This window comes from Rhododendron vialii, chromosome 5a, assembly GCF_030253575.1.
Source record: "Rhododendron vialii isolate Sample 1 chromosome 5a, ASM3025357v1".
In the NCBI taxonomy this organism is placed as follows: Eukaryota; Viridiplantae; Streptophyta; class Magnoliopsida; order Ericales; family Ericaceae; genus Rhododendron; species Rhododendron vialii.
The window spans coordinates 13,714,998-13,727,196 of NC_080561.1; the positions used below are offsets into that span (position 1 = coordinate 13,714,998).

Consider the following 12,199-nt stretch of genomic DNA (forward strand, 5'->3'; position numbering starts at 1 on the left):
TACCTATATAAAAGGACATAAAAATTTAGGAGCCCTAAAAAATAGACAAAAATTACAGGCCCGACGCGACCGCATCTTCGGCCTATGTCCAAAGCCGGCCCTAGTCAGCATACCAAAAGAAATTTAATTTTGTGCAAATCTCTTCTCTCTCTCTCCCGTGAAGGGGCACATAAACAACATTCTTGTCAGACAATAGGATAATTCACATCTACACCGTAGAATCCCATGTATAAGAATATATTTCACTGAATTCACTAGAGTTTAACATGATAACCTCTTCCCTGTAGCACTGCTTTAAAGCTATATTCCAAGAGGACAACAGGATTTTCCTCTGATGACTAATTTACACTTTCTGGAAAAAGAAATAGTGAATCAATATCCTTTCCGAAATGTTCACCACAAATCTCGGTTATTCTGTAGTACAATGGTTCAATTTTTGCAAGACTACGAAAAAATCATATGTTATAAATGGAATTTGATGATGTTACCTTACTGTGTCTGAACCAGTGAACCCGGGTTATGATTCAGACACACCATCAGTCTAACTGTCAGATCTTGGCTTACCATTTTGACTTATGATACCACTTTCTAAGCCGTAGACGTGCCCCATTTTGGCTCTTTTTGTTTCCAAGTATCTTTTGTTCTCCGTTGTAATGGGTGTAAGAAGGGGGACTCTCCCTGAAACTGCTAAACCATAACCTTTGAGCCCGATGTATTTTGCAGGGTTGTTTGTCATCAACTTCATCGTTCGAACCCCAAGATCTCTTAGTATCTGCAATGGTAAAGGACAACTTTCATAATTCCATATTGGTAAGAGGAGAAGACATGCAAATAAACAATATTTGGTAGCAATGCTGGTTTAGAATTCAAAAGTTTCTTCTTTATTTCTTCAAACACGACTAAGCACTTGGAAAAGGAATGATGATACATGCAGAACAGTTCTGCAAGGAAACCAAATGGTATAATTGACTAAAGAAAACCAAGCTACATCTTTTGTACCAGTGAATTCAAGTAATTTACATAAATCCGTTTCGTCCATTATGCTGTTGAGGGTTGCGTTCAATCAATCTATTGAGCCTTGTATTTTCTAAACCCCACACTGTAGCATTCTGACCGTGGGCTAAGCTCAAGTGGCCATTCCCCTAGGCTTCCAAGCGTTTGAGCAGACCTCTTGTAGTCTAACATACTAACCTACATCCTACTTGTGGCACAAAGCAAAAAATCTCTGCTTGTGTCGTGAGTGGAGTCTTACCTTTCACCCGGCAAGAGGCCGAGGCTTGTACGTTAAGTAGTCTGAAGGCCTGGGACGTAAAATAAGACCGTGAAATCCCTTGTGATTATGAATCCAATTACGGTTATGCTCTATCCAATTTAAGTGAATATTTGGGTATAGCAATCAGAATTCCTTAATCTACACTGATTACTCTAAAGGTAAAAGGATAGTTGAAGAAGATCAAAGGCTGTAATCCATAACGCATATGCGGCACATGTGGTCTTGCAGACAAGTCAATTTCAATTCAAGGAAGCATGAACAATCTCACTTATAATGTCCATCTCTTAGGTTTAACATCACCTGGATGCCGCATAAAAATGCAATGTCTTATGTTGTTTTCAAGAGGAAGCATTGAACAGAAGAAAACAAAAAGACTTTACATGAAGCATAGAAGTGAGTTATCTTATGTTGTTTTCAAGAGGTAGCATCACCAAAAAAAAAAAGATTATAGATAAAGCATCAGAGATTCTACCCTTAAAAAAAAACAATTATATACCAAACAACAAAAACATCAGGAGCTACCTGTGCACCAATGCCATACTCTCTTGAATCAACAGGCAAACCCAGCTCCTCATTGGCTTCCACAGTGTCCCGTCCATCATCTTGCAAGTTATAAGCACGAAGCTTGTGTCCCAAACCAATGCCCCTCCCTTCATGGCCACGAAGATATACTAAGACACCCTTTCCGGCAGCCTCAATCTGTTGCATTGCAAGTGCCAGCTGGTTCCCACAGTCACATCTGGCCGATCCAAATATGTCTCCCGTGAGGCATTCTGAGTGTACCCTCACAAGAATATCCTGGCCATCCCCAATCTCACCCTGTTTGCATAAATTAATATAAAAAAAAATTAAGTTAATTGGGCCTAAAAGTGCTTAGGGAATTTTTTCCCTATTCAAAAAAAAAAATGAAGCTCAATTATGTTTCTTTTGCAGCCAAACGAATGACCAGAAGATGTCTCTGTCAACAGAGTCGAGGTTTCTTTTTATAAGGCAACCATAATGAAAAACAAATCTTCTACCCAAGGAGAAAATAACAAATAGGTTAAGAGTCCGGAGACTTGACGAGTATAAGGCCTCTGCTTTTCCTAATGCAAACATGCCTGTAGCTTCTACATTTTTCATTCGCTAAACATTCTTGGTTGAGTAGTAGGAGCAGGTTTGCCTTCTAAAGTTTCTTAACTAACTTCAAAAATGAATGCATTATGCAAAACCAACTACCATGGCAAAGCAACAAAGGAGGATAATGAGCATGAGTGCCCTTTGATAGTTTACGATGATTACTTTGCCCTCAAGACATGTCCATTTGGATTTGCAATACAAAACAAAACCCACGGAATTGAAACCAAACATCATTGAGTTGATCTTCATTGAGAAACAGATCTTCTTAGAATGGACAAGAGTTTCAAAAGTTCCATATATTGCTCACCTTGACCATCGCTATGTGCTCGATCCCATCCAAGACTGACTTATAGCAGTAGGCAGTGAAAGGGCCCCACATAGTTGGTATCCTTGCAGCAGAAGAACGCTCCACTAGTTTATCTCTTTTCCTCCTATATCTGCCAATTTTTGACCATATTTAAATAGTCAATTCCTCAATATGAATTTCCAATCTGATGCTATTACAAGTTCTAAAATTTTTGCCAAATATTATGCCAGTTGCCACAAGTCAAAAAAAGAAAACCAGGAAGAAGAGAACAAATAAGAAATGTCTTTACAAAGCCATAGAAGTAAATTTTGCAGATTGACCCGTAAAGGATTTTCTAGCAAGCCAGTGCTATGGCATAGTTGTCAAAATCAAGAGGACAGGAGAAAGGTTATATGACAAGAGATACTCTACTAAGTACCAAGATAGACAAATATTTACACAATGGATCAAGATGTATATAAAGACATATTCTCATGCTACCAATCCATCTGATTAAACCATTACCTTCCAGCCTGCCATCTTAATCAACTCAACATCATGAGTCTGTTCCTACCAAGTGCTGTATACGAGATCACTTAACTATGTGCCATGAGCTTATAACATTCAGAACCAAACAAACAGCGTTATTTGCAATCAGAGTTCTCTTTCAGCCAAAGCCGAAGGGAAAAAAAACCTACATGTTTTGCGTGTGTTGAATATTTACATATACAGGGGGCATTAATACATGAGGAACCCCACCATTGGTCCAGCCAACCGTACCGTGGACTCAATATCATTTAGGCTTCGTGACCACACAACCGAAGGTGGTATCAAGCAACAGTACAAGGTGGACAGCTTGACAAAAGTCAGCCCCCTTTTCAGAAATATCTAAAATATTTTCCTGCTAAAAGTAACAAAATCCTGCAATACAACTATCTGTTTATCATCAATAAATTGCAGCTTCACAAGTTACAAAGCACTAATGCACAACTATCTGATTTCTTCACTTGATGCCTAATACTTTGATAAGTACCTTTCACTAAAAAGAGGACCCAAACAAGCGCAAACTTTTCATACTGGCTATGCGAAATTCATCGATAGCAGAATCCATAAATTAATCTATGGTGGACTAATCCTTCTTTTCACCAATGTGTAATAGCATAACCTTGCTCATAGTGACCCCTCAATGCCATCAAAAGAATAGCAGTTCCTTTCCTCCTGTACTGCCATATCACCCAATTGTTCCTCTTTTGAGAACCTTTCCGGTATACTTGTCAACCACCTCTCCAAGTATGAGCTTATCCCCCATTACATCTGTCTAGAGATCAACAAGGTACATGCTTTCCAGCCCTTCCACGCCTCTCTACCATGGATCAGAGGGTGATATATCAATCATCCTACCTCTTTCCATGTGCAAAATCAGTAAAGGAGGATCTTCGTTCATTTCATAATATCACCAATGGTCGTCGTCTTTCTATAGAATGCTCCAGAATGGATGCGACTTTGGAAGGAAGTCCCTCACTCCACAGTCTAGATTCATTTCCAAGGAAAAACAAAACTTTTTTTTGGTCCGTATAAACTCTTCCAAATACTACGACTTAACCTTGAATTTTCCAACCTTGGAGGCGATCCATCTAAAATCCAATATTTCCCTTCTACAGACTAGTCCATCCAATACTAAGTCTAAAAGAAAAATCACACTCCACATAATCTCTAAACTGACGAAATAACAGTCCAAAGTACAACAGCAGATCACTTTACCAAGAGCATATAGGTTGGGGAACTACAAGAAGAATATAATACTTAAATTTGAAAAAGCCTCCTTAGCAAACTGGAAATGGCATACATGTAACTGACCCAGGTAGAACCACGTAGAAAACTAACTAGTTTTACCACTGAAGGATTCACATGTCAAAGTACAGTCATTTGCAAGCATTCAGCACCACACCAAAGCGTCACGCATAGACTTCTTAAAGGCCAATAATGCATGCAACACAGATAGTCCTTGTGAAGTTGGCACAACCCCAAAGCGATTGGCAAATTTCATAGGTATATGATTTGACCAGAAATAAACAGTGTGTTTTAAAAACAGGAAAAGAGGAAATAATCCACTAAATTATGCAACCTTTATTGGAGAATGAGAAGCATCCTAGTAGGCTAGTACCATGGATACAACACGTCAATGTTATGACCTACATTATTTGAAGTAGGGAACAAAAGCTGAATATAGTCGATCAATCAGCATACTTTTCAAGCAAAATAGTTCACAAAAACTTCTAACAAAGTAATTATAAAAGCTTGTCCATTAAGTTTAAGAAAAATAACCAAAAGATCACTTGAGCATTTCGAGTTTGTTTTAATATGCTGAAAGGAACATAGAATTCCCACAATATGATCACATCTGCCTGCATACAGTAAATGGTAGCATTCAAATTCTGTAAGCAGTTATTGCACAATATGAGTTTCTTCCTTTATTAAAAAAGTAATTGCACAAATTACCATAATATGAGATTGATGAAGAAATTCCATCACAGAAACTTATAAATTGCAGAAAAGTAACACTCCCCCTAGAGGTTTTATTCCCAAAGTACCTGATAAGATCAGCAATGGATACGATTTTCAGATCATGTGACAGTGCAAATTGCTGAAGCTTTGGTAATCTAGCCATGGAACCATCATCATCTACGATCTCACATATAACAGCAACTGGGTCAAACCCAGCTAGAACAGCGAGATCAACAGATGCTTCTGTATGTCCGGCTCTTTTGAGAACACCACCCTCCCTATACTTCAATGGAAATATGTGACCAGGACGGTTAAAATCCTCAGGCTTTGAATCTTTGGATGCAAGAGCAAGTACTGTTGTCGCTCTATCATTAGCTGACACCCCTGTTGTCGTACCATGTTTGGCATCCTGCAAAAACATATTACCTGTTAATGCATTACTATATGCATAACCAGATGATAACACCCCTATATCAAGGAAGTCCTATAGGTAACTGGTTTGAAAAGGGTAATGAGAACTTTAAAAGAGTCACGGCACTCTTTATCTATGTCATTGATACTTGTCAGAAACTTTACAACCATGCTCACGTGCTAATGCAGTTTGAACCACAAACATATACTTTCTTTTATGTTACAATTTCCAGAATAATTGCAGACTATTTTCAAAAACTTGTGCGGTTTACAGTTTATGAATTTTGTTCCAAAAAGTAACATTAGTTTAGGAGACATTGACAAGATATTTTCAAATTTTCAAAATCGAATCTGCTAAAAGTTGAATACAGATAAAAAGGTGAATGTTTTAACATTCATGAACTGATGAACAGTTTGTAAAATATTTACACAACCAAGTCTGAAAACTCAACCAAACAGTGTAGTTTCTAAAGCAAATACATATCACAAATAGCATCATAAAATAATTGGAAACTTGAATTTACAAGAAGTGGGAGTGAGAAATCAGAGCGATTCTATTGTATAAAAAGTAACAAGTCCCACGAAAAGGAAAAATCAAAAGCGGGCCTTTGTTTTGTCACGAAGTAAAACAACTACATACCACTGTCACGGTGAATGCAGTACAGAGTTTCTCTTCATTATCCTTTGATGCTACCATCAAAGGAAGTTCCAATCTCTCAAGATCATCCCCATTCATGCTAACACAAACAATCCCAGTTCCATGCTTGACAAAAAAGGCCATAGCTTCTGGTGTAACCTTTGATGCCGCCATTATCAAATCTCCTTCATTTTCTCTATCCTCATCGTCTACAACCACAACCATCTGCAACATAACTCCAACTTATTATGACAAAAAAGATGTTTGTGAAGCCAAGTCCCACATCGCCTCGGTACCAAAGTAATATGAAGTATATAAGCGAGAGGGCACCCTGATGTAGGACAAGATTGGAGAATTTTTATATTTTATTTCTATTGCGTTAGAATAAGATTTTTACTAGGAATATTTTTATTTAGGTTAAAATTATTAACTTTCCGTATACGGTTGATTTTGATTTCTATCTTTATTAGGATTCTTGGTCTACAAGAATTAGGTTTTTATTTTAATTAATTAGGAAATATCTTTTCTTTAATGCCGCTTGTTTTGGCATGATTTAGGATTTCTTTTTCAGTAGGATTTCTAGGGTTAGGGTCTTATAAATAGGGTTGTAACCAATTCAATTATTTAGTTTTTCATCAAAAATATTGCAAAGTTTCTCTCTCTTTTCCTTGTGCGCAAGATTTGCTCGTGGCTACGAGTTATTTATCTTGTTTGGACTAGACTGACTAGTACCCTAGCTAATCTCTCGTGAATTCCGCTACGTCAAGTGGTATCAGAGCAAGGCTTTGCCTGGTTCTATGGCATTTGTCCGAGGAAGATGTAGAAACCCTATTGACGATGATCGTAGGGAAGGATTTAATAGGACTTGCACCAAGAGATTTGCCCATGGTCAATTTGTTAAACACAAAGTTGATAGGAACCGCATTGAGGGATTTGCCCACAACCAACCTATTAACCAAAACGTTTCTGGAGGATATTCTTATTATCATCTTGATAGTGAGGGTGAGTCTGAAGGCGAGTTATTTGAGGAATATTATGCATATCAGTCGAAGAAGCGACATTCAATGTTTGAAGGCTTTTATCGCACATATGAAGACTTTTCAACTTTTCAGGTACAACCAATAATTCCTAGTTTTAATGGGTATTGCCATCCTAAGAATTTAATTTATTGGTTTCGTAAAGTTGACGAGTTTTTTGAGTATATGGGAATTCCGGAAGAAAAGGAAGTCAAATATGTGGCTCGTAAATTACATGGCTATGCTTCTACGTGGTGGGAACAATTGCAGGCAATATAAACAACCCATTAGGACATGGCCCAGGATGAGACGATTGATGAGTGATAGATTTCTTCAGACAAATCATGGACAGATCTTGTATCAAGAGTACCAAAGGAATCTTGAGTCAAAACATTCCTTCCGAGGTACTTTTTATTTGCAGTATTTTTCACAAAGAGTTACAAGTTATTTGAATTCATACCAAGCAATTTTTGAAAGTCAACAAACCAGTCCATATTTTTCAAGCTCAGATATTTCGATTCCTGATAATAATAATCCATATGAAATTGAAAAACAAGGAGATCAAGTTGAACTAGAGGAGGTAATATTTGTTGAGCCCAACATCGAAGAAACAGTGGAGGTCGATGTAGAATGCAATCATTATGGGCACAATGAAGCTGACGATAAAGAATAAAAGAAAAAGTTGACCTCAGTTTTAGCGAAAAAGAGGAAGCTATAATTGAAGTTGATAATAAAAATTTGATATCGATGTTGGTGATCAAGTTGTTGAGGATCAAAATAATTTTCCATTGGATTTGGTTGATACTAATATTAGTGTCAAGGAGGATAATCTGTTTAGCGATACATGAGAAGGTAAGTTAGTGTTGAAAGAATTATTCTTTCCTTCAAGAGGATTGGCCAACCATCAATTCGAAGCATACATCCAGAGAACGGATTCATGGCAAGATTGCATGTTCGACGGGGCTCATGTTGATTTCATAGATTTTCCTGGAGTGGAACAATTTGAATGGATTCCCAACATTCGTCTAGTACATCTTGTCAACAAGTTGAAGCATGAAGATAAAAGATCATTGCATGAACACTTTTCTTTGAATATTTTTGGAAGACAAGCAAGAGGTTGAAGTATTCCAAATATTTATTTCTTTGGAATGGCAGATAGCAAATTTCGAATGAGAACTCGAGGACGAGTTCTTTGGAAGAAAACGAGACTAATGTAGGACAAGATCGGAGAATTTTTATATTTTATTTCTATTGCATTAGAATAAGATTTTTGCTAGGAATATTTTTGTTTAGGTTAGAATTATTAACTTCCCATATTCGATTTGATTTTGATTTTTACCTTTAATAGGATTCTTGGTATACAAGAATTAGGTTTTTATTTTAATTAATTAGGAAATATCTTTTCTTTAATGCTGCTTGTTTTGGCATGATTTAGGATTTCTTTTTCAGTAGGATTTCTAGGGTTAGGGTCTTATAAATGGTTATAACCAATTCAATTATGTAGTTTTTCAGCAATAATATAGCAGAGTTTCTCTCTCTTTTCCTTGTGCGCAAGGTTTGCTCGTGGCTACAAGTTGTATATCTCGTTTGGACTAGTACGCTAACTAGTCTCTCGTGAATTCCGCTGCATCAAGCACCCTCACTTCAATATCTAGCTTTTGGGGTTGAGTTCTACCCAAGACAGTGTAACTTGGTATCAAAGCTAGATACCATACATGGATAGGGTGCGTGTCTTTAGCCTGCATGCGGCAGGTGCTGCAGAGTGAGTACACTACGCGTGAGGGAGGGTGTAAAACCTACGTAATATGAAGTATATAAAGCGTGAGGCACCCTCCCTTCAATATCTAGCTTTTGGGGTTGAGTCCTACCCATGACAGTGTAACTGTTTTTCTGTCTTTGTGCATGTGTCTGTGAAGTGCATGTGTCTGTGAAGCACTGATGCTCCTCCATATCAACTCATCAAGGATGGGGTGCTATCGCATGAGTCAGGGCAGTGGATGTCCAATTAATTGCACTAATTGTAAGCATTGTAAGCACCGGGGACAAGCACTTCTCAATGAGACATAAAGGGGACTGGACGGGGGCCACTTCATTTAAAAAAAAACTTATGCCACGGATCGAATTACACTAAACTTGTCACATGTGGTTTGTACTTTTCTCTTTTCAAGTGATAGATATTCAATTGTTTGGGTAGAATGTGTTCATTTTCATATTTGCTAAACTAGAGCAAATTTTCAATTGTGTTGGTTCATGGTTGTTTGTGATAATACTAAAACTACCTTAGTAACAATTCAATATGGATTTAGACTTCATTTTTACTGTGGCCAAACAGTGTCTGCATCCCCATTTTCCAGAAATTGTCGCATCCTGTTTCGTCTGTATTTGCACATCCTAGGACTAAGTGTGAGAGAGAGGAACCTCTTCGATTTTTGTGACAACAAAGTTTAAGAGCTAACCAACCTTTCCTTGGCGAATATCTTCAATTGCCTCAGGGATGGATGAGAAACCTTTTGTGGGAAGGTCTAAATCAAATTCACCATTATCACTAGGAAAACCAATAGTTGTTGGAGTGGTTTCTGCAGCAAGTGTACCAAGTGCTATTGAATGAGGCTGTATCTCAATCCTAGTTGATAAGTCACCAAGGAGAGTACTTTTTGCTGCAACATTAGTGCCATTGTGATGAGAACGGAGGTCACCTTCTCCTGATAACAATGTGGCTTTGATTCTAACACCGCTCCTGATATTGAAGAATGATTTGGGTCCTAGCTGGATCAAAGACACATCGGATGCACAACGATTTGCCGGAAATAGTTTCATACAGTGTAGTCCACTGAACATTTTGGAGTTTTTGAATGCTCTGCAAAGAAGTGACGGTGAACCATCAACAACATTTTCCAATCAACAACGCAACTTGGTTATAATAGATCATTGGAGTTCGTCACATTTTAGTTCTAATAGATCATTGCATTCTCAAACATTATGAAGAGAGCCAAAATTCATGGATTGGTAAAACTATTGTTCTAGTTGCAACCTGAACAAGACTTTGATGAACTTTATTGTGCAACAAATTGCTAAATCGATTCCCATATCACCTATCAGATCATAATTGGTAACTTAGACAGAAATCTCCTTAAAGGCCTAAAAGAAGGGAGAGCCGCATAAGGTTAGAAGCCAATAAGCACCATTACTTGTAGGAGAAAACCTTAAAGCTTTTATAAGTAAAACAAAGACGCAAATTCACATAAAATCTGTGCTATTCACTGTATAAAACATTTATTAAAATCTGATTTACCGATTACAACCAAGAGTAGAGACTGAAAACCTGTACCTAGACCAAAAGTATTGGGTCTTGGAATTTTTATTTATTTTTTGAATGGGGCAGTCTCTTGGCATATGGGATGTAAGTGGGAATGTCTTGACAATGTGAACGACTTTGTAAACAGAAAATCATATCAAAATCAGAAAAAATTTCTAAGCTGAACAAAAACCCATCTAATAACCGAAATATTAAACCCAACCCTTTTTCTGCATAAAATCATTTCTCCCAAGCTGATTTCATAGAAACAAGTCATATGGCACTACTGACATGATTGAACGTATGTTATACTTCTGTGCAATCTCGAGATAAGGAAAATTCACCCAATCTAATTTTACACGCTCATGTAGATTTAGGAAAAGCTTAATTTGACATAAACCACTGCAATGGGTCTGCGTTAAATCTTCGAAAACAATTCCTAGGTTATCCGCAAAAGGATTCTTTTCACCAAACTTGGAGAAATTTTGACTCTATCTTGATTTAATATAAAATTATTTTCTTTGCACATCTATTATCATATTGGTGAAGAATTGGAGCTCGAATTTTTCCTTTTATCATCAAATTAACACTTTTATCACCATTTTAAAACCTTATGCAAATCCTAAAATACGTTATCTTAACTGAATGCTATGTTTAAACTGGAAATTAAAGAAAGAATTAACATACAGAACGAGTATCACATCAAAGCGCAAAAGAGAACCCAAAAACATGAAAACCCATGTAGTTTTCAGTTCATTCATGTAACCTAGAGAAAAATTTACAGGAAAATTATGCCCTTTGACCGAGGAAAAGAAGAAGAATATACTGGAAATATCCCAAAATAAGAGGGGAAAGGGAAGGAATTTCCTACTTTGCACTTGAAGGAGCCGTTGCAGGGCAGTAACTGTTGATGGACGCCATTGTTGAAGCCTCCAACTGTTCTCAAATCAAATGAGGATTCAAATCTTAATACCCCAAATGGCTTTCTCTCCCTCTCTTATAGATGCGGAGAAAGAGAGAAGAAAGCAGAACGAAGAAACAACTACGAAATTGTGGAAGTTACCAACAAATAAAAGTATAAAACTACGAAATTGTGAACAAGTTGGTTTAATCTAGGGACAAGACTGTTACGCGACGTTGACATACCCATGTCACGAACCAATGATGTGATGAGAAATTTAAAATGAAACATAAAAGAATTTAGATGGAGAAATAGAATATTTTTGTGCATAAAATTTTGAAATTTTTTGCACTAAGTTAAAGTTAGCAATTACTACTCCGTCAGTCCCAAATTGGATGTCAATTTTTGATATCCGTGCCAATTTTAATTTCTTATATCTTTCAATATAAATCTCAAAATATATGCAATATGGATCTTATTTGATAGTTTTTGAATAGTTATATTATATAAAGTTTTCAAACTCATGAAAAACATTATAAATTGAAAGATATAAGCGATGAAAAATGACATAAGTTTCACAAATTGTCATCCATTTTAAACTATGAAAGGAAGTACTTACACAACTTTTCATATTGAACTGACAACAATTAAGAACGGTTGGACACTTTATTAAAAAATTATTAAATATAGAAAATAATTATACAATGTCAATATATATATAGAGGTATATGAGCAAATGTGCATAGTTATTACCTT

At 36.7% G+C, this 12,199-nt stretch overlaps 1 protein-coding gene across 1 annotated transcript; it reads right to left on the reverse strand.

Annotated features, from left to right (window-relative positions):
• Positions 1-216: 216 nt before the first annotated feature.
• LOC131326211 (bifunctional riboflavin biosynthesis protein RIBA 1, chloroplastic-like) lies at positions 217-11,650 on the reverse strand. Its single transcript, XM_058358898.1, has 7 exons — positions 11,414-11,650; positions 9,708-10,104; positions 6,235-6,456; positions 5,270-5,592; positions 2,700-2,829; positions 1,796-2,092; positions 217-772 (listed from the first exon to the last, which is right to left on the reverse strand). Exons 1-7 carry the CDS (start codon positions 11,461-11,463, stop codon positions 542-544), a joined length of 1,650 nt encoding a protein of 549 aa, XP_058214881.1. The 5' UTR covers positions 11,464-11,650; the 3' UTR covers positions 217-541.
• Between the last annotated feature and the right edge of the window lie 549 nt (positions 11,651-12,199).

What these genes read in the sequence shown, in the direction of transcription:
- LOC131326211 (XM_058358898.1), bottom strand. Translation starts at nt 11,463, where the DNA reads ATGGCGTCCATCAACAGTTACTGCCCTGCAACGGCTCCTTCAAGTGCA. An exon ending in ACGGCTCCTTCAAGTGCAAA is followed by an intron (nt 10,105 to 11,413) that starts GTAGGAAATTCC and finishes ACTTCTTTGCAG; the next exon opens with AGCATTCAAAAACTCCAAAA. An exon ending in AGCACATAGCGATGGTCAAG is followed by an intron (nt 2,093 to 2,699) that starts GTGAGCAATATA and finishes TTATGCAAACAG; the next exon opens with GGTGAGATTGGGGATGGCCA.